This window comes from Rana temporaria, chromosome 9, assembly GCF_905171775.1.
Source record: "Rana temporaria chromosome 9, aRanTem1.1, whole genome shotgun sequence".
In the NCBI taxonomy this organism is placed as follows: domain Eukaryota; kingdom Metazoa; phylum Chordata; class Amphibia; order Anura; family Ranidae; genus Rana; species Rana temporaria.
This window is the reverse complement of record NC_053497.1, coordinates 61,467,718-61,491,586: the sequence shown is the minus strand read 5'-3', so window position 1 is coordinate 61,491,586 and position 23,869 is coordinate 61,467,718. Positions and strand designations below refer to the sequence as shown.

General features: G+C 42.6%; 1 protein-coding gene and 8 non-coding genes across 9 annotated transcripts; 3 read left to right on the top strand and 6 right to left on the bottom strand.

The window, feature by feature from the left end:
• Nucleotides 1–12,341: 12,341 nt before the first annotated feature.
• Nucleotides 12,342–12,451, bottom strand: TRNAL-CAA. The gene is made up of 2 exons: nucleotides 12,414–12,451; nucleotides 12,342–12,380 (listed from the first exon to the last, which is right to left on the bottom strand). It is a non-coding gene; the product is annotated as a tRNA-Leu (tRNA).
• Nucleotides 12,452–13,397: 946 nt separating this feature from the next.
• Nucleotides 13,398–13,507, bottom strand: TRNAV-CAC. Its single transcript has 2 exons — nucleotides 13,470–13,507; nucleotides 13,398–13,443 (listed from the first exon to the last, which is right to left on the bottom strand). It is a non-coding gene; the product is annotated as a tRNA-Val (tRNA).
• A 1,102-nt stretch (nucleotides 13,508–14,609) lies between these two features.
• On the bottom strand, nucleotides 14,610–14,719 carry TRNAL-CAA. Its single transcript has 2 exons — nucleotides 14,682–14,719; nucleotides 14,610–14,655 (listed from the first exon to the last, which is right to left on the bottom strand). It is a non-coding gene; the product is annotated as a tRNA-Leu (tRNA).
• Nucleotides 14,720–14,992: 273 nt separating this feature from the next.
• Nucleotides 14,993–15,065, top strand: TRNAR-UCG. Its single transcript has one exon. It is a non-coding gene; the product is annotated as a tRNA-Arg (tRNA).
• A 755-nt stretch (nucleotides 15,066–15,820) lies between these two features.
• Nucleotides 15,821–15,930, bottom strand: TRNAL-CAA. The gene is made up of 2 exons: nucleotides 15,893–15,930; nucleotides 15,821–15,866 (listed from the first exon to the last, which is right to left on the bottom strand). It is a non-coding gene; the product is annotated as a tRNA-Leu (tRNA).
• A 273-nt stretch (nucleotides 15,931–16,203) lies between these two features.
• TRNAR-UCG lies at nucleotides 16,204–16,276 on the top strand. The gene has a single exon. It is a non-coding gene; the product is annotated as a tRNA-Arg (tRNA).
• A 755-nt stretch (nucleotides 16,277–17,031) lies between these two features.
• On the bottom strand, nucleotides 17,032–17,141 carry TRNAL-CAA. The gene is made up of 2 exons: nucleotides 17,104–17,141; nucleotides 17,032–17,077 (listed from the first exon to the last, which is right to left on the bottom strand). It is a non-coding gene; the product is annotated as a tRNA-Leu (tRNA).
• A 273-nt stretch (nucleotides 17,142–17,414) lies between these two features.
• TRNAR-UCG lies at nucleotides 17,415–17,487 on the top strand. The gene has a single exon. It is a non-coding gene; the product is annotated as a tRNA-Arg (tRNA).
• A 1,538-nt stretch (nucleotides 17,488–19,025) lies between these two features.
• On the bottom strand, nucleotides 19,026–23,859 carry LOC120914564. Its single transcript, XM_040325241.1, has 4 exons — nucleotides 23,195–23,859; nucleotides 22,568–23,044; nucleotides 19,520–19,621; nucleotides 19,026–19,255 (listed from the first exon to the last, which is right to left on the bottom strand). Exons 1-4 carry the CDS (start codon nucleotides 23,592–23,594, stop codon nucleotides 19,026–19,028), a joined length of 1,209 nt encoding a protein of 402 aa, XP_040181175.1. The 5' UTR covers nucleotides 23,595–23,859.
• Between the last annotated feature and the right edge of the window lie 10 nt (nucleotides 23,860–23,869).

The following is a 23,869-nucleotide window of genomic DNA, read 5'->3' as shown; positions in this document are numbered from 1 at the left end:
CTTCCTAATCACAGGCTATGATTGACGTGCTTCCGACCGGCGCATACTGCGCGTCACGAGTTGCCGAAAGAACCCGAACGTCGGTGCGCAGGCGCCGTATAGAGCCGCACCGACGTTCAGCTTCTTTCGGCAACTCGTGACACGCAGTATGCGTCGGTCGGAAGCACATTAATCACACCCTGCGATTAGGAACGCCCACTCCCGCGGGAAAGCCGGGGGTGAAAATAGCCCTAAAATGGTATGTACGCAAAAAAAAAACAAAAAAACAGCATACTGTCGGTCTCATAGGTCGGCTCCATGCAATGTTAGAATTTTTTTTTAGGGTGAACCCCCGCTTTAAACCTTACAGCAAGGTCCTATGAGAAGTCTATTTCTGAAAGAGGACTCAGCTTGGTATAACACATGAACCAACATGGTGCCAGCTTTTGACGGAGAACAGAGAAAACGTAGGAGGGTGGTACATGAGGGATTTAATTACAAGATTATTTTTTATTTATTTATGTACTTTAGCTATTATATATATTTTTAGGGCTGGTTCACACCAAATGAAGTCCAGTGCATTTTTAATCTGCATCAAAAACATATGCACCGTCTTTTTCATGTATTCCAGTAGTCCTAGTTCACACCAGTACAGTACATTCCAGTGCAGTCAACAAAAGTAGAACATGTTGCATTTTTCCTGTATGGAATGCATCTGAAACATCACAAAACACATAAAAAATACACGCAAACACACCAGAATGCATCAAAAATTTATCAAAAACGCACTTGAATGCATATGTCCTGAAATGACATGAAGGAAAAAGAAGGGTGGAAAAATACACCAGGACACAAAAAAACTGTCCCTTGGTACCCATTCCCCTTCCCTTTTGGGTAGCCTAGGCAATCTGATGCAGAAGTTTGTCCAGCAACAATTGTCCGATGGAGCATACAAAAGGTCAGATTTTCTGACAACAGCCTGTCATCACGCAATTCCCGTTGGATAATACGATCGTGTGTACGAGGCTTTAAGCTATTGTGACATAGAGGGTTATTAGCTCTCGTGGTAGATGCATTTTCGTGTAGTGAGTCCACACCAAACAGGCGTATATCGTTAAGGGCCTGGTAGCCCACGTTTATTAAATGAGGAAAAACAAAACAAAAGTCCACTCAGGAATCCCACGCAGAGGTTTAAACGGTGTTCAGAGATAACTGAAAATACCAGCCCACCTGATTACTCTTCGACAGCACTGCTGCCATAGGTACTGGTCCTCTAGTCTAAACTACCAGCTCCTCCAGTCCAACAGTCTTGGATGCATACAGTCTTAGGGGTCCTTAAACACACACAGCTTGAAGTCCCTTAATGCACACAGCTTCTGGCTCATTGGACACACACAGCTTTGAGTTTCTTAATGCACATAGCATCTATCCTCACACAGAGACACTCACTAGCAGCCACTGCTCCAACTCCACCTTCCTCTCATTTCTGCTCCCCCCAGCCCTTCATTATATGAGCTGTGTGCACCTGGGCACACACCCTGCAGGCTGTCCTTAAACCCCGGACACAGGGTTGGAGATCCTGTCCCACACAAGTCTCTCAAGGATCTCCAGGCCACAGAGCCCCATGCAGAAATAGAAAAATCAGAGAAAACTGCCAGAGCAGTTTTCTCTGTTTTTAAATTTACGCTCTGCAGCTCTGCACTCAGCCGATATGCAGCCTCTGTGTCCACTTTAATCCCATTTTCATTGGGACAGAGCCTCGCTCTGCCACACTGGCCATACATACAGCCCCCAGGGATGAATCGGAATAGTGGTTATATTGATATAAATCCTGTATTATAATAATAATAATAATAATATCCAATTGACTGCAATCAGTGAATGGCTAAGAATTTTTCACTTGGCTTTTTTTTATTTATCAGTTAAAGTTTGTTGAGACGTTTGGTGATGGCAGAGCCACCTATGGCCACCTTAGTTTCACAGCAGATGACTAATTCGATAAAGCAATGCATGCAAGTAATGTTAGTGTCTGAAACTACCTCTGACCCCTGATTATCTTTTGACCCCCGATTATCTTCTGGACCCTGATTATCTTCTAAAATCTCTTTTATTCTAAAGGCAATAAAAAAGGGAATTTAATTATCTTGAATGTTGATATTTAGCTGCACTGTATCCTTTGTATTCTTGCACCACAATAGAGTGCCCTGAAACCTAGAAAATAGCATTTTAAAGAAAAAGGTTGGTAATATATTCTATTTTAATTAAATAAGCAATACTCGGATATTAGTATAATTTCTGTGCCAAGCAGCTGAGATACATTTTTATGCAGCTGTTTTTCTAAATTTTTGGTGTTTGAATTCATTTCAGTTTCCCCTCATTGTCTGCAGTTCCAGACACAGAGAGGTGTTGTTGATAGCTGGCTGTGATAGACAGGGCTCTGTTTCCATTGTTGGTGTTGTAAGCTGAAAGGGCAGCACATAGAGAGCAAAGGTTCTTGGAGGTGAATAGCAGGCATTCCTGCCAATGGCTGGTGCACAGATACCAGGCCATGCAGTGCGCTGATTAGCGAAATCATTTCCTCTTGTCTCAGCTTGCTATTGAAAAGAATCATTACATCATTAGCCATGCATTTTAAAGGGGAACTCCAGCCAATTAGGGTAATGTCATTGGTAAATTAACCCACGTGAGATTATGTGAACTTTTGACCATGACAATATACAAAATTACTTATGTTTTTAATATAGAAGTGGATGGACCTTAAATAGCAAGGGAGGAATAGTGAGCTAATTAGCAGTAGGAATGTTCAAACTAGCCTTAGTAGGTTATATGTTGATGAAAGAGAAGTTGATGCATGGAATAGACTTCAAGCAGGGGTAGTGAGTCAGTCAACGGTAAGTGAATTTAACCTTTTTGAAGCTTAGATGCTTAGACCTGGTTTGGCAGTATTGGCATGTGTCAGTCAAATTGACCATAAAACTGACCCTACATGGATTGAATTTTGCCTGAATCTTGCTAAATTAGCGAAATCTGTGAGTAGCCCTATTGGCAGTGATGTCGCTAGGGTTGGTGTCACCTGGAGCAGTAAAACATAGTGTCACCCCCCACCCCCTCCCATTTTTGGGCTGGCAGCTTAGCGTTGGAGCTCGTTGGTGTGCGGTGCAGTGGTCAATAAGGCCTGCAGGCAGTATTAGGGACTGAGCCATTAGGAACTGCCTAACTTGCTATTCTCTTACCCTAATACTGCAGGCAGTATTAGGGTAAGAGAATAGCAAGTTAGGCAGTTCCTACTGGCTCAGTCCCTAGAAGCAGTAATGGACAATGGCTGACAGGCCCTCTTACCAGACCCAGCAAAACAGCAGCAGTAATTTCTCTGGCTGGACATTCGCTTACTCTGGGTTGCCCAAGGCGACTCTTGACAGGGCCTGTAGCTTACGCATGTATTTGCAAATGTGTGCAAAATAAACCCCTGTTTTTAAAGCATATTGTTAGACAGGTCATTTCAGTTGGTCGCTGTCACGTACCTGGTTATGGAGCTCAACGTTCAGGGAGCGGCCTCTCGTAAGCCTCCGACTCAGGACCTCCTGGTAGAATGGACAGAGGGTCAAGAGTCCGGAGGGGCACAAGTGCCTGGTGGGAAAGCTGGGTAGCGGTGCGGAAGCGATAGCAGGCAGGTGTATGCTCGTCCAGGAGAAGCACCAAGCAGCAGGCAGTGGCGGTGGTATGGCACTAGCAGGTACAGGAATCAGGCAGGTAAGCAAGCTGGACGGAACACCGGTAAGTGGTTCAGGAATCAGGGTAAGTCCAGAGAGTAGTTGATAGTCCAAGCCAGGTCGGTAACATAGGCGGGCAGAGACAGAGCCAGGGGTTAAGCAGGAGCCGTAGTCAGGTAAAGCCGGGGTCATAGGCAGGTTGCAGGCAAGGAAGGTCACAGGAAGCCGGGTCAGGTACACAGGAGATCAACAGGTAACAGGTGCAGATTCTTAGGTAAACGCTGTAGACTGGTCAGCAAGATGGAGAGGCATCAGGCAGTTTAAATAGCGTTTCTTGGCGCCAAAACACCGTCACCGCGTGCGCCACTTACGCCGCCGCGCACACCGGGCACATTGATGCGCGCATGCGCGCGCAAACGCGTGCCAACGCGCATGCGTCAAGGCAAAACAGAACGTCTTTCGTGACAGTCGCAGGCTGGTTGGTAAGTTGAGCTTGGAAATTACTTTGGTTTTATTTGACATATGTCACCCTTCCAGTGCTCCTTGCTGCAAAGACCAGTTATAGGTGGGAGCAGTGGCCCCTTGGTTGCAACTATATTATAAAACCCACTCTTCCACTTTAGTTCTCTTATTTACTTATAGGTTTAGCGCAATATTCTGCCCGGAGAGGGCTTTTTGTCATAACTCCCCCAAAGAGGGCTACAGAAGGAAAAATAATGGGGTTTTGGCAGCCCCCTCCCTAGAAAAGTTAGGGTTCCCAGCAGTTTGTGTTGGAGGAGACCTGCAGTAGTTAGGGACAGATCAAAGTGTTTGCAGGGGGAGCTGATTGCTGTAGATTGCTAAAAAAACAAGCTATATTTACTAAGACTCAAAGACACACTCACGTGGTAGACAGTTCTGGAGTTGATAGGTATAGATACTGTAGATCATAGTCAGTGCAGGGAGAATGCTATTTAGTTTAGCACCATTGAAAATTCCTATATTTGCAGTCAGTGTGTGTTGGGGACACAAGTGGGTTGGTAATAGTGATTGGGGAAGTGGTTTGGGATAAGGCACACAGTGGGCCAAATCCTCAAAAGAGATACGACGGAGTAACTGCTGTTACTCCGTCGTATCCCTGGTCCTAACTATGGAACTGATCCACAGAATCAGTTTCCCATAGTTAGGACGAAGATCCGACATGTGTAATTGAATTACACTGTCGGATCTTAGGATGCAGTACCGCATCCGCCGCTGGGGGCATTTCGTGTCGAAATGCCGCCTTGGGTATGCAAATTAGGACTTACGGAGATCCACAAAGCTTTTCAGCTTCGTTTTTTCTCCGTAAGTTTTATTTTGCAAACGCAAAATTAGGGCTGCTTTTACAAGGTGTAAACTGTTTACACCTTGTAAAAACAGACCTTTCTTGCTAGCAAAGCGATTTTTTTTTAATTTAAATTTTTTTTTTTGGCGCCGTATCTTTTTTTTTACTCGACGCAACTTTATTGTCCCGTCGCGATCCACAAAGCCCGACGTAACGTAATTTTGCGCTATGCACGTCGGGAAAATGACGTCACGAGCATGCGCAGTACGGCCGGCGCGGGAGCGCGCCTCATTTAAATGGGAATTAAATACATTTCTAGGTAAGTGCTTTGTGGATCGGGCACTTAGGTAGAAATTTTGCGGCGGTGTAACTTAAATAGGAAAAATTACGTTGCGCCGCTTCTTTGTGGATTACCCCCAGTGTTTTCATGGAGTGCTAGTTTCTACCATCCTATACAGTTGCACGTTTGCTCTATATTTACAGCCAGTGTGTGTTGGGAACACTTGGTGGGAAAGAGATAAATCACTTTATATAGATCATTTACATAATTTTCTTTAATTAATATTTATAATTTAGATTGTAACCATTAGCATTGTGTTAGGCAGATGTCCCTGACAGTCTGTTCTAAAGTGTTCTTTTTGCCCCAGCACCTAAGGCCCCCCCCCCCTCCAAAAAAAGGGTAAAAACACTGTGCATCCAGAACACCACACACCCTCACAGCAGTTTATTAAAATGCAGCTTCATAGTCATAAAAAAAGTAACCCCTTTTTTCTGAAGGCCCTCCTGTTGTGACACATGCAACAGGGCAGGCTAATACCTGACACTAATGTTTGCCCGCCTCCAGCTAGTAGCCAGTGCTAAAGCCTGCACAATCAATAGTTCATAAATATATTTAGTGTGCACTAAAAAAATGCACATCATTACCCCAGTTAAAAAAAAATGCAGCTTCCAAGTCACAAATGCCCCCCTACTGGGATGAAGACCTTTATAAAAATGAGCAATCACAAAAATGCACACCCTCGCCTATTAAAATGCATATTCCTTGTCACAAATTAGCACGCTGTAGTGAAGACTCTCTTGAACATGGCACATACAACAGGGTAGGCTAGTACCACAAGCACATGTTGGGCCATGTCCAGCTAGTATGTAACAACCACAAACACAGCATATAGACTATAACAGCCAATCAGATGGTCATAATAAGATTTGGAGAAGGATGGGCATAGAAGTAGACACTTATTTTTTTTCCGCTGGCCCCCCTTTCCCCTTGTTTTATAAATTCTCCCATTAAGGGCATGCATGAAACAAATCTACCTGTCCATACACATTTCGGGGGGAAGGGCAGGCAGATTTTTTTCATCTTTTCTGCCCGCACCCCAACACTTGTCTGTTAGAGTTGAAAATGGGCAGAATTTATTTTCAAGATTCATGGACTACAGGGGGGGTTCAGATCAAAGTTTGCAGTTTGTATTGGGTTACATAACCAGCCTGCAAACCAGGCACATTTTGTTATTATTATTATTATTATTATTATTATTATTATTATTATTATTATACCGGAGTTGCTTATTCCTATTCATATGTCACCTGATTTCTGACAGTTGCTACCTTATCAATGGTCTACCTTTTGCACACTGTCTTCCAGCTCCTAAGAAGACATAACAGCATTAAATTATAGAACTCCATAACTGAAAGGCATGTAAAAGAAAGTCTTGTTATTAGACGCTGATATGTTCTCAGTGACATGTTTCAATTTGTTTTTTATATGGTAGAGGTGAGTGTTGAAGTTCAGGAACAGTAGTTAGAGTCAATTGCTCCTTTTTCCATCCTTCCCCCTTTGAGGATGGACATATACAGTGTATTTATGATTCTTCCACTATGTGACTGCCATCTAGTGTCAAAAAGTAGGTAGAACAAATTTATGCTGGTATACTTGTCACTCATTGCCAATTGAGCACATTTTATATGTCAAAATATTTTTTTATTTCATATTAGAAAAAAATATATTCTGTTTAAAGCCCCTGCATAAGCACTTTTGATAGAACCTTACTCAAAGCACTGCAGGATATATGAAGAGCCAAATGCCAGTGCAATACAAACCGGAAAACCGTATACAGGTGTTGTCACTGAAAGACGCAATGTATAATCATCTCTCTCTTTTTCAGGGTAATTTTTTAGGGTAGAAATACTGTATTCAATGTTGCCAGTGATCCAGGGGTAATGCAAAGCTCCCAACTGTCCCTGATTTCGAAGGACTGTCCCTGATTTGGAGCAATGTCCCTCTGTCCCTCATTCCTCCTCATTTGTCCCTCATTTTGGTCTGATCTATATAGTTGTATATAAAATGCACTATTCATCTATAAAAAAGTGTTCCCAGTGCTAAACCTTTCATCCAATTTCTAAATTTCTGCATTTTAAATTCCAAATGCCAATATAAAGGAATAGTAGTAGTAAAAAAAAAGCACTTGTGTGTTTAACCAGTCTTGTTTTTTGTACAATTCTCCTTTAAGGGGGCGTGCCAAGGGGTGTGTCCTATACCTGCATAGGTGTCCCTCATTCCCATCTCAAAAAGTTGGGAGGTATGGTACTGGAGCTAGGACTAGGGTAGAAGCCCCATGGCCTGCATTTTTAAGTTTGGTTATTATTTTATAACTTTTCCCAAAATATTACTGTGTTTATTGGCGTATAACACTCACTTTTTTACCCTGAAAATAGAGGGTAAACTGTGCCTGCGTGTTATACGCAGGGGGCTGTGGAACGTTTTTTTCGGAACCTCCCCTCGTATAGTTAGGGTGCGTGTTATACGCCTAAAAATTATAAATACAGTATTTCATTTTTCCAGCACAGTACAATGAGCTGGCATGTGTACAGTGATATTTGGTGCAATGTAAAGGGGCCCAGAGGTGCCCAAAGGTGCAGGGTGCTGTGAAATGTAAAGGGGCCCAGACGTGCAGGGTGCTGTGTAATGTAAAAGGGTCCAGAGGTGCGGTGCTATGTAATGTAAAGGGGTCCAGGGTGCTGTGTAATGTAAAGGGGTCCAGAGGTGCAGGGTGCAGTGAAATGTAAAGGGGCCCAGAGGTGCAGGGTGCTGTGTAATGTAAAGGGGTCCAGAGGTGCGGTGCTATGTAATGTAAAGGGGTCCAGGGTGCTGTGTAATGTAAAGGGGCCCAGAGGTGCAGGGTGCTGTGAAATGTAAAGGGGCCCAGAGGTGCAGGGTGCTGTGTAATGTAAAGGGGTCCAGAGGTGCGGTGCTATGTAATGTAAAGCTTGAGTTTGTCAGCAGGCTCACAGCCAATGATTTAGGCTGTGAACCTGCTGATAGCTGTGGCCCACTAGAGACCATTGAATTAGTAAACACAGAAAATAGATCTGGCTGTTTTTTCTACATGATCCCACTTATCGTTTGGTGCTGAGATCAGGGAGAAAAGCCAGCCAGTGAGGACAATCAGCACACATACACTTGTTAGGCACGCAGTTAATGCCTTGATTGCCCTTCTGATCACCCCTGTCATCCAGCCAGTGTCATTAGGACAGTGACAGTGTACAGTATTATTACTGATCACTGTAATAATGTCACTAGTGATGTCAGTGTCCATCCCAGCCAGTGTCAGTTGCACACCATACTATTACAGTCACACTATAAGTCACTGATCACCATCATTACTAGTATAGTATCTGTGCAAATCAGTATCCTGGCCATGGCCAAAACTATACTAGTGTTCCCAAAATGATAGTGTTCTCAGAAACGCAGTGTTACCAGGATCAGCTTCAATCACTAACAGCACTTGCATTTAGCAAGCCCCACAGTGACAGTATACATTTTTTGATCACTACCACCTCTGATACATGGTCTGCTAAACCACAGTGTTAGCAAGATCAGGCCTGATCTCTGCTAGCACTAACAGTTTAAAAAGGATTTTTTTTTCCTATTTATACTTCACTATTCATACTTACCGCCATTCGCTCAGTTTTCAGTGGTCCATGAATGGAGAGCTACAGACTGTCAGCCACAGCTCTCTGCTCTTCTCCCTTCTCACTCATTGGAGCGCTGGGCTTTGGAGGGAGAGGAGCGGCCATCTCAGGCTCTCAGCGGCATCACGTCAGGATGACGAGGTGGCGGGACTGACATTGGTGACTTCAGTCCACTCTCTGCTGAAAACGGGTCACAGAAGTGCAAAATTAAAGTGGAGTTCCACCCATAAATATAACATTACATCAGTAGTTTTAAAAAAAATGTCATTAGTCCTTTACAAATTTTTTTTTTTTTTTTTTTTTAGATGCCTTCAAAGTGTTGTTGCTAGGCAGAATAGTTAATCTTCCCACTTCCTGCACCTAGGTGCTTAATGCTTCCTAACCTACACCGCACAGACTCCTGGGAATGTAGTGGGTGTAACTTTCCAGGAGTCTGTGCACTCCCCAGTCTCAAAGAATCATGTGACTTGGACAGCACAGGTGCTGAAACCTGATCTGACACTGCTTGTGCAGCACTGAGCATGTGCGAGGTCTGCAAGGCTGAAATCCAGGAAGTCATACAGTCTGGCTTCATGATGCCCACACTTAAGATGGCCCCAGTCAATTTCTATTTTATAAAGTGTGTAAATGCTGTAACAACCTAACAAAACCGACCTTAGTTTACAGACTAACTTTACTAGAATACATTAAGCTTGTGTATTACAGGGGTATTTATATTTAAAAAGTGAAATTGTGGCCGGAACTCCGCTTTAATTGCACTCCTGTGATCCATAGGAGAAGTCCAGCCAAACAAGCTTCCTTTAATTTTATTTCTAGAGCACAAGCAGTCCCTGATTGCTAGCCAGGAGTTCGTTTTCCATAGTTGCCACTAGGTACCGGTAAATTTAGTGCTGAAAATGTCCAAAGAAAGGTATACTAGTAAGGAGTAAGGATGGATGAACGGTTCGGCCAGAACATGAGTTCGGGCCACATATTGTCTGTTAGGAAGTTTTCCGAACAACCAAATTATAGAGTCGTTTGACCGCTTGTTTGGCCCGCCGAAGACCACAATGCACTGCGCCGCCGCACAGTGCATTGAAAGGCCTAAAATGGCTGAAACAATAAAAGCTGCGCCCAATCAGGGCACAGAGCACTGTCAGTGCCATGATTGGACGCTGTCATGATGACTGTATCCTGCAGTATTTCATGGTGTATTGGAGAGCACCAGCAATGCAGTACAAGTTGGTGAGGTGGCTTGCACAAGTAGAGTAATGCAACCAAGAATTCAAGCACAGGGACGTAAAGTCCATAGTAGCCTTCCAGAGGTGCTTGCAAACCCCAATTGGCTGCCCCCAGATTCAGCAGCACCTGTTATCTCCCTATTAACAGCTCAATCTGGGGTTTAGGTGGAAACAGTCAACTTAACACCACCCCTTGACTTTTTTTTATCATTTTTTTACCAAAAACCTCTAAAATTTGACTATGGACCAAAGTATGTTTATGCCCTACGCACATAGCCGCCAACCCAAATTCATACCTTGGCAGGCCATTTGAATTAAATGTAAAAGAAAATTTACAAACCCGTGCTATGGTAGTGTGTTTAAACAGTAATAATAGTGTTAAATAATAAATAGGGCTGCTGCTGTAGTGTAAGGTAAGTACCCCAAAAAATGAAACAAGAAATTAAACTCAGCAGTGCTCCTGTGAACCAACATACATATATGTATATAACTCTTAACAAATTATATTAACCACTTCTCGGCGGCCGTACGAATATTGACGGCCGCAGGGTGGTTCTACTTCTCTGGGGCGCCGTCATTTGACGTCCGCCCCTTTCCGCGTTCCCCGCGCGCGCTCCCGAGCGCGCAGCGGGGAACTTCTTTGCTGCCCGTGTCCCTTGGACACAGTCAATCACAGATCGCCGTGAACGGCCAATCGGAGTGGCCGTTTGCTAGGCGATCTGTGTGGCCAATAAGAGATGATCTCATATGTTTACAGTTACAGTTAGAACACTATATAGGACACACATTTAACCCCTTCCTCACCCCCTAGTGTTAACCCCTTCCCTGCCAGTCACATTTATACAGTAATTAGTGCATTTTTATAGCACTGATTGCAGTATAAATGTGAATGGTGCCAAAAATGTGTCAAAAGTGTTCGATGTGTCCGCCATATCGTCGCAGTCGCAATAGAAATCGCAGACCGCCGCCATTACTAGTAAAAAAAAAAAAAAATAATTCTGTCCCTTATTTTGTAGGTGCTATAACTTTTGCGCAAACCAGTCGCTTATTGCGATTTTTTTTTTTTTTTTTTACTAAAAATATGTAGAATACGTATCGGCCTAGACTGAGGATAAAAAAAATTAAAAAAATAAATTGAGCTATTTATTATAGCAACAAGTAAAAAAGTTTTTTTTTTTCAAAATTCTCGCTCTATTTTTGTTTATAGCGGAAAAAATAAAAACCGCAGAGGTGATCAAATACCACCAAAAGAAAGCTCTATTTGTGGGAAAAAAAGGACGTCAATTTTGTTTGGGAGCCACTTCGCACGACCGCGCAATTGTCAGTTAAAGCGACGCAATGCCGAATCGCAAAAAGTCCTCTGGGCAGGAAGGGGGTTTAAGTGCCCAGTAAGGAAGTGGTTAAAGTGCTCAGTGCCAATATAGTGCAAAATAAAGTGCAATCAATAAAGTCAATCAGATATGGAGTGTTGAGTTGGTGACAAGTTGAAATATATACTAGTGACATTCCGTGTTCTCCTCCTGGGTCCCCACTCACCAGATGAAAATGGCAAATGCGCCTGTATCAGAATGGTAATGCCCATTCACAGAGTAGGTTGATGTGTCTGCTCTTAAAGGAGAGATACCTGTTGACCTCCTCCCGCTGATCCAGATCCTTCAAGCTCACCCAATCAATAACAATGCATGGTGGTGTGATTTAACAACATGGAGGAAAGAACATATGGTGTAATACTGCAATTTTTATTTTAAAAGGTTTAAAATAATTGCACTTACATCCAAAACTTTAAAATGTGTAGAAATTGCCGCCTTGGCATACAAACAGCCTTCAAAGATACTCCGTAGCTTGAGGCATTTCACCCCTCCAACTAGGCGTCATCAGAAGCTGCTGTAAAGTTTTTGGATTTTTTAATTGTTTTTATTCAGTGACATGGTAGCATGAAAACACGGAAGAATTGGTCATTCTAGTTCGGTGATATGCAATTAGCGGACCTCCAGCTGTTGCAAAACTACAAGTCCCATCATGCTTCTGCCTCTGGGTGTCATGCTTGTGGCTGTCAGAGTCTTGCTATGCCTCATGGGATTTTTAGTTCTGCAACAGCTGGAGGTCCGCTAATTGCATATCTCTGTAATCTAGTTCAAGCTAAATATGTAAATTGATTGTCAGAAGTGGGATTTGAACCCATGCCTCCATCCAGAGACCAAAACACCCACGCAATGTGAAGAAACAGCTCTTGAGTCTGGCGCCTTAGACCACTCGGCCATCCTGACAAGACAAGTGCTTACTCCTGGCTGCCTCTGGAAATAGCATTTTCTCGTACTACTTGTCAAGGAGCTGTATTAACACTCTGCACCTAGGCCCTGTTGCAAATGCACTTCTTAAAGCATGACCTTGGCACCAAATCATACTTTTCAGATCCTTTTGACCTACTTGCTTTGCTGAAGCAGATTTGAAGATGTCCCAGGTGCGCTTCAAGTGTTTGACAGAACCGCACACCACGAACCAAAATGGAGGCCGTGTGGCTTAATGGATAAGGCGTCTGACTTCAGATCAGAAGATTGAGGGTTAGAGTCCCTTTGTGGTTGTTTTCTATGCTGTTTTCCAGTTCCTGTGACCTTCACGTGGAAATTCTTGCTCCGTTTTAACTTAATGCGGAACTTTACCCATAACAACTTGCTTCTTGCTGAAGGCTGCCAATTTGCTGGAGGCTGCCAATTTGCTGAAGCCCAGAGCCCCCAAACAGCAGTAAATCATAAAGTGGAACGAAACCAATTGATTTAACGGTTTCAAAAAACAGCTGTAATCCTGGAATCCCGGTATTGATAACTGTCCCATTTGCTTGTGTTCTCAACCAAACTGTCAAACCTTACAATGGCTGGTGTCATAACTGATCACATGTGCAGTACCATGGCAGGTGCAGTTAGAACAGAAGCAGCCTAAAGTGTATGGACACTTATTTTTGAATGTTTTACCTAGGTATATATGCAAAATGGGCCAACCTGAAGTGACCTAGCAGGACTTAATTTTCTGACTAAAGTTGCACTTTAAATGACAGATTTAACAGCATGACCTATCAGAGCTTTCCCAACAATTTGATCTTTATGTAGGATCTGCAAAGTTTTGGGATTTTTTTTTATTGGTTTTATTCGGTGACATGGTAGCATGAAAACACGGCGGAATTGGTCATTCTAGTTCAAGCTAAATATGTAAATTGATTGTCAGAAGTGGGATTTGAACCCACGCCTCCATTCAGAGACCAGAACATCCACGCAAGGTGAAGAAACAGCTCGTGAGTTTGGTGCCTTAGACCGCTCGGCCATCCTGACAAAACAAGGGGGTGATAACTGGCTGCCTCTAGAAATTAGCATTTTCTCGTACTACTCTATTGATCTATTACCATTGTCAAGGAGCTGTATTAACACTCTGCACCTAGGCCCTGTTGCAAATGTACTTCTTAAAGCTTGACCTTGGCACCAAATCATACTTTTTAGATCTTTTTGACCAAATCTGCTTGAGCAAAGCAAGCAGAAGATGTCCCAGGTGCTCTTCAAATGTTTGGCTGATCCCCATACCACAAACCAAAAAGAAGGACCTGTGGCAGACCGCGTGGCCTAATGGATAAGGCGTCTGACTTCGAATCAGAAGATTGAGGGTTCCAGTCCGTTCGTGGTCGTTTTCTACGCTGTCTTCCAGTTCCTGTGACCTTCGTGTGGAAATTCTTGCTCCGTTTTAACTTAATGCGGAACTGTACCCATAACAACTTGCTTCCTGCTGGAGGCTGCCAATTTGCTGAAGCCCAGAGTCCCCTAACAGCAGTAAATCATAAAGTGGAACGAAACAAGTTGATTTAATGGTTTCAAAAAACAGCTGTAATCCTGGAATCCCGGTATTGATAACTGTCCCATTTGCTTGTGTTCTCAACCAAACTGTCAAACACTCCAATGGCTGGTGTCATAACTGATCACATGTGCAGTACCATGGCAGTTGCAGTTAGAACAGAAGCAGCTTCATTGGCTGTAAAGGATAGGAGGGTTTAATTGCGCTTTAAGGCTGTCAGTAGATCAGCCTCTCCAAACTCAGCAGTGCCTAAAATGGGAGAGCAACTGAGTATGTGCAGAGCAGGCTGAAACACTGTGTATTACTGGATTTTAAAGTGTACGGACACTTATTTTTGAATGTTTTACATAAGTATATATGCAAACTGGGCCAACCTGAAGTGACCTAGCAGGACTTAATTTTCTGACTAAAGTTGCACTTTAAATGACAGATTTAACAGCATGACCTATCAGAGCTTTCCCAACAATTTGATCTTTATGTAGGATCTGCAAAGTTTTTGGATTTTTTTTAACTGTTTTTATTCGGTGACATGGTAGCATGAAAACACGGCGGAATTGGTCATTCTAGTTCAAGCTAAATATGTAAATTGATTGTCAGAAGTGGGATTTGAACCCACGCCTCCATTCAGAGACCAGAACTCCCAGGTAATGTGAAGAAACAGCTCTTGAGTCTGGCGCCTTAGACCGCTCGGCCATCCTGACAAGACGAGGGGTGACAATTGGCTGCCTCTAGAAATTAGTATTTTCTCGTACTACTCTATTGATCTATTACCATTGTCAAGGAGCTGTATTAACACTCTGCACCTAGGCCCTGTTGCAAATGTACTTCTTAAAGCTTGACCTTGGCACCAAATCATACTTTTTAGATCTTTTTGACCAAATCTGCTTGAGCAAAGCAAGCAGAAGATGTCCCAGGTGCTCTTCAAGTGTTTGGCTGATCCGCATACCACAAACCAAAATGTAGAACCTGTGGCAGACTGCATGGCCTAATGGATAAGGCGTCTGACTTCGAATCAGAAGATTGAGGGTTCGAGTCCCTTCGTGGTCGTTTTCTACGCTGTCTTCCAGTTCCTGTGACCTTCATGTGGAAATTCTTGCTCCGTTTTAACTTAATGCGGAACTTTACCCATAACAACTTGCTTTCTGCTGGAGGCTGCCAATTTGCTGAAGCCCAGAGCCCCCTAACAGCAGTAAATCATAAAGTGGAACGAAACAAATTGATTTAATGGTTTCAAAAAACAGCTGTAATCCTGGAATCCCGGTATTGATAACTGTCCCATTTGCTTGTGTTCTCAACCAAACTGTCAAACACTCCAATGGCTGGTGTCATAACTGATCACATGTGCAGTACCATGGCAGTTGCAGTTAGAACAGAAGCAGCTTCATTGGCTGTAAAGGATAGGAGGGTTTAATTGCGCTTTAAGGCTGTCAGTAGATCAGCCTCTCCAAACTCAGCAGTGCCTAAAATGGGAGAGCAACTGAGTATGTGCAGAGCAGGCTGAAACACTGTGTATTATTGGATTTTAAAGTGTATGGACACTTATTTTTGAATGTTTTACATAAGTATATATGCAAAATGGGCCAACCTGAAGTGACCTAGCAGGACTTAATTTTCTGACTAAAGTTGCACTTTAAATGACAGATTTAACAGCATGACCTATCAGAGCTTTGCCAACAATTTGATCTTTATGTAGGATCTGCAAAGTTTTTGGATTTTTTTTAACTGTTTTTATTCGGTGACATGGTAGCATGAAAACACGGCGGAATTGGTCATTCTAGTTCAAGCTAAATATGTAAATTGATTGTCAGAAGTGGGATTTGAACCCACGCCTCCATTCAGAGACCAGAACACCCACGTAATGTGAAGAAACAGCTCTTGAGTCTGGCGCCTTAGACCGCTTGGCCATCCTGACAAGACAAGGGGTGACACCTGGCTGCCTCTAGAAATTAGTATTTTCTCGTACTACTCTATTGATCTATTACCATTGTCAAGGAGCTGTATTAACACTCTGCACCTAGGCCCTGTTGCAAATGTACTTCTTAAAGCTTGACCTTGGCACCAAATCATACTTTTTAGATCTTTTTGACCAAATCTGCTTGAGCAAAGCAAGCAGAAGATGTCCCAGGTGCTCTTCAAGTGTTTGGCTGATCCGCATACCACAAACCAAAATGTAGAACCTGTGGCAGACCGCGTGGCCTAATGGATAAGGCGTCTGACTTCGAATCAGAAGATTGAGGGTTTGAGTCCCTTCGTGGTCGTTTTCTACGCTGTCTTCCAGTTCCTGTGACCTTCATGTGGAAATTCTTGCTCCGTTTTAACTTAATGCGGAACTTTACCCATAACAACTTGCTTTCTGCTGGAGGCTGCCAATTTGCTGAAGCCCAGAGCCCCCTAACAGCTGTAAATCATAAAGTGGAACGAAACAAATTGATTTAATGGTTTCAAAAAACAGCTGTAATCCTGGAATCCCGGTATTGATAACTGTCCCATTTGCTTGTGTTCTCAACCAAACTGTCAAACACTCCAATGGCTGGTGTCATAACTGATCACATGTGCAGTACCATGGCAGTTGCAGTTAGAACAGAAGCAGCTTCATTGGCTGTAAAGGATAGGAGGGTTTAATTGCGCTTTAAGGCTGTCAGTAGATCAGCCTCTCCAAACTCAGCAGTGCCTAAAATGGGAGAGCAACTGAGTATGTGCAGAGCAGGCTGAAACACTGTGTATTACTGGATTTTAAAGTGTATGGACACTTATTTTTGAATGTTTTACATAAGTATATATGCAAAATGGGCCAACCTGAAGTGACCTAGCAGGACTTAATTTTCTGACTAAAGTTGCACTTTAAATGACAGATTTAACAGCATGACCTATCAGAGCTTTGCCAACAATTTGATCTTTATGTAGGATCTGCAAAGTTTTTGTATTTTTTTTAACTGTTTTTATTCGGTGACATGGTAGCATGAAAACACGGCGGAATTAGTCATTCTAGTTCAAGCTAAATATGTAAATTGATTGTCAGAAGTGGGATTTGAACCCACGCCTCCATTCAGAGACCAGAACTCCCAGGTAATGTGAAGAAACAGCTCTTGAGTCTGGCGCCTTAGACCGCTCGGCCATCCTGACAAGACAAGGGGTGACAACTGGCTGCCTCTAGAAATTAGTATTTTCTCGTACTACTCTATTGATCTATTACCATTGTCAAGGAGCTGTATTAACACTCTGCACCTAGGCGCTGTTGCAAATGTACTTCTTAAAGCTTGGCCTTGGCACCAAATCATACTTTTTAGATCTTTTTGACCAAATCTGCTTGAGCAAAGCAAGCAGAAGATGTCCCAGGTGCTCTTCAAGTGTTTGGCTGATCCGCATACCACAAACCAAAATGTAGAACCTGTGGCAGACCGCGTGGCCTAATGGATAAGGCGTCTGACTTCGAATCAGAAGATTGAGGGTTCGAGTCCCTTCGTGGTCGTTTTCTACGCTGTCTTCCAGTTCCTGTGACCTTCATGTGGAAATTCTTGCTCCGTTTTAACTTTAATGCGGAACTTTACCCATAACAACTTGCTTTCTGCTGGAGGCTGCCAATTAGCTGAAGCCCAGAGCCCCCTAACAGCAGTAAATCATAATGTGGAACGAAACAAATTGATTTAATGGTTTCAAAAAACAGCTGTAATCCTGGAATCCCGGTATTGATAACTGTCCCATTTGCTTGTGTTCTCAACCAAACTGTCAAACACTCCAATGGCTGGTGTCATAACTGATCACATGTGCAGTACCATGGCAGTTGCAGTTAGAACAGAAGCAGCTTCATTGGCTGTAAAGGATAGGAGGGTTTAATTGCGCTTTAAGGCTGTCAGTAGATCAGCCTCTCCAAACTCAGTAGTGCCTAAAATGGGAGAGCAACTGAGTATGTGCAGAGCAGGCTGAAACACTGTGTATTACTGGATTTTAAAGTGTATGGACACTTATTTTTGAATGTTTTACATAAGTATATATGCAAAATGGGCCAACCTGAAGTGACCTAGCAGGACTTAATTTTCTGACTAAAGTTGCACTTTCAATGACAGATTTAACAGCATGACCTATCAGAGCTTTCCCAACAATTTGATCTTTATGTAGGATCTGCAAAGTTTTTGGATTTTTTTTAACTGTTTTTATTCGGTGACATGGTAGCATGAAAACACGGCGGAATTGGTCATGGGAATGAATACAGAAATCTTTAACCTTCTATAAATAAATACTATGAAACCAGAAATTATCATTTTGATAAAATATTTTATTTGTTGGAAATAATTGGCCGTAGCTCTTTCATTGTTGGTATTTATAATAAACGTATTATCACCAAAACATTACTTGCCAATACTCTTACTTATTCCCATAAATTAGTTTAGCCCTTACAGCTCAAACTATATACCATAAACTTACACACAAATATCCCCTTCTTAGGAAGGGACATAAACAACCACACAACTTAGAGCTACGACAAAGGGAGGGAGGGAGGGCGTGTCTTCTGAGATGTCACCGCCGCTCTGCTAACGGTTTCTAGATGTCCACTTGTATTTATAGGCTCTCCAGGCTTAACAACTGACCAAGGGCTCGTGCTTATTTACTGACCAATCATCTTATTGCCTTATTAACCAATCCTATATAACAATCTATCTTATATTTTTTTTTTTTTTTTTTTTAATTAACTTTATTACCTGATTCTGTCTCATTCCCATATTGATGGGAAACTAATTGTTTCCCCTCTCCCATGGGAATGAATACAGAAATCTTTAACCTTCTATAAATAAATACTATGAAACCAGAAATTATCATTTTGATAAAATATTTTATTTGTTGGAAATAATTGGCCGTAGCTCTTTCATTGTTGGTATTTATAATAAACGTATTATCACCAAAACATTACTTGCCAATACTCTTACTTATTCCCATAAATTAGTTTAGCCCTTACAGCTCAAACTATATACCATAAACTTACACACAAATATCCCCACCCGCCAGACTTGATTAACAAGTCTGGCACCCCACCCTGGCCACGGCCAATTCCACACTAGTCTGCAAATCCAAATTTAATATATCCAGGGCCACATCAGACAAATGAACATTGTCTGACCGATAAAAACCTGGAATTCTACCTTCCAATTCAACATGTCTAAAAGACATGCCCCCAATTGAAGGCATAAATTTAGCCATGGCCCTATTAATTTTCTTTCTAATTTTCTCCAAGAACAGTAGATCTGGAGATAAAAACCAAGAAAGTCTTGGAATAATTTCGGAAAATATTAAAACTGTATTAGGAAGAATTAAATGCAATTGATAGAGGTCAACTTTAATCCTACTTAATAAATCAAGTGTCTTATAATGACCTAAGTCATTACCCCCGAGATGGAAAACTACAGCATTCGGAGGAGGCCATGAAGAATATAATCTATTTAAAGTAGGGCGCAAGTCAAACCAAGACATTCCGCGCCTACCAAACCAACAAATAAAAACATCCTCACCATCCAAACCCAAATTATTACCATACGAACGGATAGAAGCACGTTTCTTAGCCCAGAACACGTAAGAATGTCCTAAAATCCAGACATTATGCTTTGATGCACCTGGAATTCAGAAATGGCAAAGGTTAGGCCTAATATAAGTCTTGAAACAATTGGACTTCCACCCACCCAAGTCCTGGATCGCAGATGCAGACAAACCAAGCCTAGAAGCTTCAGTAGCTGCACCTATTCTAAATGAGTGAGTGGTAATATGCAAATGGTCAAGATTCAGCTTGACTAAACACTTCTTCAGGACTGCAGAAAATTGAAAACGGGTAAGCGGAAGCCCATCAACATGTACAAATAAATGAGATCCACACTTAGGACGAATGGAACAATACTTAAACATAAAGTGACAAGCACAAATAGAACTGTCATAAATCTTAGCAATACTAATAATTCGGCCCTTCCCCAGTTGATCAGTTTTACTATGCCTCAAAAAAAACTGAACCCCACTGTCAGAAAAAGACAAATCCGAATAGAGCAGGCCATTACAAGCAAAGGAGGAATTGGGCACCAATTCCGAAATCCTAAAAGCTCCAAAAAAACAAACACTAAAAGAAGCTTTGAAAAGAACAGCTTCATAATTAGACGAACATATCGAATCAGTCACTGAGAGTAAGGCTCGCAACAGTTCCACAGTAATCGGAACCCTAGTATCGACAGAAAAGGAACATTTCCGGTAACCCTTCAATACTTGTTGTATAGAAAAAAAACTAGAACAAGGCGGTAAATTCCGCCATTTAACAAAAAAAGAAACCCCAGCCAAAATTTTAACAACATGCGAATATGAATAATTAGAACCCATCAAGGAGTCCAAAAAAGAAAGAACCAGATGCTCACTGTACTCATCCTGATGATGACCCTGCGTAAACAAAAAAGATTGCCAGCTATCCCACGCGGCCTTGTAATTTGCCCACGTGGAAGGAGCCAACGAGTTCAGGACAGCAACTTGAACCTTCTCTAGACGATGGACCACAGATGGATAGGGCACGGAAGACCAAGAAGATCTGCTTCTGGCACCAGTGTCCTGAAACGTTCCTGCTGTAATCGAGACAGTGCGTCAGCAATATCATTAACATGACCAGGTATATATTTAGCCTTAATCCAAACATTCAAAAGGAGACATTTAAAAACAATGTGCCGAAGAACAGCAACCACAGGTGGAGACTTGGAAGACATACAATTGATGGAAAAAACCACACCCTTGTTGTCCGAATGAAAAAGCAATCTCATATTACGAAAACTGTCACCCCACAATTCCAGAGCCACCAAGATGGGAAAGATTTCCAAAAATACAATATTGGAAGTCAAACCCCTCTCCATCCAACCCGCCGGCCAAGGAGCAGCTGACCAATGTCCATCCCAGTATACACCATAACCATAAGATCCCGAAGCATCTGTGAACAGAGAGAGTGCCGAAGCATCACAAAATGGAGACTGCCAAAAACAACAACCGTTAAAATGTAACAAAAAACAATCCCAAACCTTCAAATCATCTCTTAATTCTGAGGAAATCCTGACAAAATGCCGAGGGTCCTTCAATCCTGCCAACGCTCTGTACAACCTCTTCGAAAAAACCCTCCCAACAGCTATGACTCTGGTCGCAAAGGCCAACAGACCCAACAGAGCCTGTAATGTACGCAGTGTAACCTTCTTTTTGCTCAAGACAAAAGAAACCAAAAAGCGCATACGACACACCTTATCAGGAGGCAAACGAAATTCCATTCTCTCAGCATCAATCGTAACACCTAGGAACTCCAACGATTTCGTAGGCCAGATCGATTTCTCTTCCGCTAGAGGCACTCCAAATTTCCTGCAAAGCATCCTAAACATTGTAAACAAAAACAAACAATCTGCAGAAGAAGCCCCGATAAAAAGATAATCATCTAAATAATGCACCAAATTAAGAGAACCCGTGACATGCGAAACCGACCATTCCAAAAATGACGAGAAAGTCTCAAAATAGCAACAAGACATAGAACAGCCCATCGGGAGGCAACGATCGAAATAAAAATTACCATCAAAATAAAAGCCAAGCGAATCAAAAGCAGACGGGTGGATGGGTAACAACCGAAATGCCGATTTAATGTCAGCCTTAGCCAAAAAAACCGAACCACCAACCGAACGAACCAAAGAAATAGCATCGTCAAACGAACTGTAAGATACCGTACAGACTTCAGGATCAATATCATCATTTAAAGAAGAGCCAGCAGGAAATGACAAATGATGAATCAGTCTAAAACTCTTAGTATCCTTCTTAGGAATAATGCCTAATGGAGATATCCTGAAATTGACAAAAGGGGGGTCCTTGAAAGGACCCGCAACCCTGCCAGCCCGTACTTCCTTCTCTATCTTTTTCCTAACTACCTCTTTAAACCTGCTAACAGAGGGTAAATTATTCACAACCGAACAACCCACTCCAGAAAAAGATGGAAGTAAAAAACCCAACGAAAAGCCCTTAATTAATAAGTCCGCCTCCTGACGACGCGGCCAAATGCGTAGATAAGGTAACATTTCTACCAACTTCACCGGGGTTACTGCTTTTACGAAAAGTATCCTTAGGCTGAGGCTGCGGGGTCAACGCCACCTTTTTGAAACATCTAGAAGCCGGGTGTACTCCCGAACAATTAGAACATTCATGTCTAAAACGGCACGTATGCGGCCACTTACATTGGCCCTCATTGAAGCTAAAGCAAAGGCCCTTGCGAAAAGGCCCAGTCTGTACCGGAGGGGATCTAACCATCGGTCTCTGAGGCAACAACAAATTGAGCCACAATCCGACGTCTTTTGTTCCCCATCGTAACGATCCATGAACGGCTAGTTTTTGACGAAAAGATTCATCATAAGTAAACCAAGCCAAGCCTGGAAAATTTTTATACGCTTCCAATATGATTTCCACATGATGAAACATTTTATAACAAATCTCAGGATGTTTTTCGCCCATCACACTAGCGTAAATACAGAAGGCCTGAAGCCAGTTATTGAAGGATCTAGGCACAATCTTACGCTTATCATCTACAACCTTTTCTTGATCCCACCTCAGAGGTCTGTCTTCTGCAGCTGGTAAAAGGGACAAAATATCCATATAATCCCCCTTCCAAATCTTAGCTTTGACATTAGCAGATAAATGAAAACCCAGCGGGGACAACTCACACGCCATAGCCTCCCTAAAACAACTTTCAGGAACATTAGCAATTTCATGCACATTAGCAATCGGTTCCACCTGCATTACCTGGCTAGGCACACATGTAGATTGGGCAGATTGCTGGTTAGACCAAGCGTGCGAAACATCCATAGCAGGCAATGAAGTTCTAGACAGTAATTGCTGCAATTGCCCAGACACTAAAGAAAAGTTAGAAATGATATCAGATAAAGCAGCCGAGTCGAGAGACTCACCTCTTTGTGTGGGAGCAGTATCACTTGTCACCACAGGAATAGGACATTGTGCTGGTGCTGAAACAGTTAAAGTGTTATCAGAGCGACCTGCATGAGAAACAACATTAGAGACAGCAGGATAATCAGTAGTACCAACTAAAGGATTAAAAACATCACACAAAGCTGTCTGAAAATCTTCTCTGGTCTGAGAAGACTGCACTGAAATAATTTGGGAAGGAGCTTTTTTACCACCCTTACCCTTTTTAGTGTTCTTTGGAGGTGATGGAGAATAACATCTGCGCAGCTTCTGTGTCCTCTTGTAAACCGACCTGCCAGTTCTGCCAGCAACAGTATTTGCATTAACCTGCACATCGTCATTCACTTCTGGAGGAGGGAGGGCCGATGACGCAGCAAGTCCAACCTCATTCACACCCATAGGCAGATCAACCTGCCTGTCACCTCGATCTACATGAGGAAGGAATAACCCGGGAACCGGGGGCGGAGCTGTAGCAGGAAGGGACATAGATGCTGAGCACACTGCCTCATCAGCTTCCTGCAAAACCGAGGATGGAGGAGCCAGAGAAAGGCAAAGTTTCATCCATTCTTCTCCGCCTGGTGCTGCGGCCCTGTCCATAAGCTGACGCAGGTAAAATTCCATTGCAGCACAGAGCAGACGTGTCTTCTGAGATGTCACCGCCGCTCTGCTAACGGTTTCTAGATGTCCACTTGTATTTATAGGCTCTCCAGGCTTAACAACTGACCAAGGGCTCGTGCTTATTTACTGACCAATCATCTTATTGCCTTATTAACCAATCCTATATAACAATCTATCTTATATTTTTTTTTTTTTTTTTTTTAATTAACTTTATTACCTGATTCTGTCTCATTCCCATATTGATGGGAAACTAATTGTTTCCCCTCTCCCATTCTAGT

Coding starts and splice junctions, on each gene's coding strand:
- LOC120914564 (XM_040325241.1), bottom strand. CDS start 23,594: ATGGAATTTTACCTGCGTCAGCTTATGGACAGGGCCGCAGCACCAGGC. Junction 19,622..22,567: donor AAAGGTTGTAGATGATAAGC/GTAAGATTGTGC, acceptor TCTGAATTCCAG/GTGCATCAAAGCATAATGTC. Junction 19,256..19,519: donor TAATAATTTGGGTTTGGATG/GTGAGGATGTTT, acceptor TTTTATCTCCAG/ATCTACTGTTCTTGGAGAAA.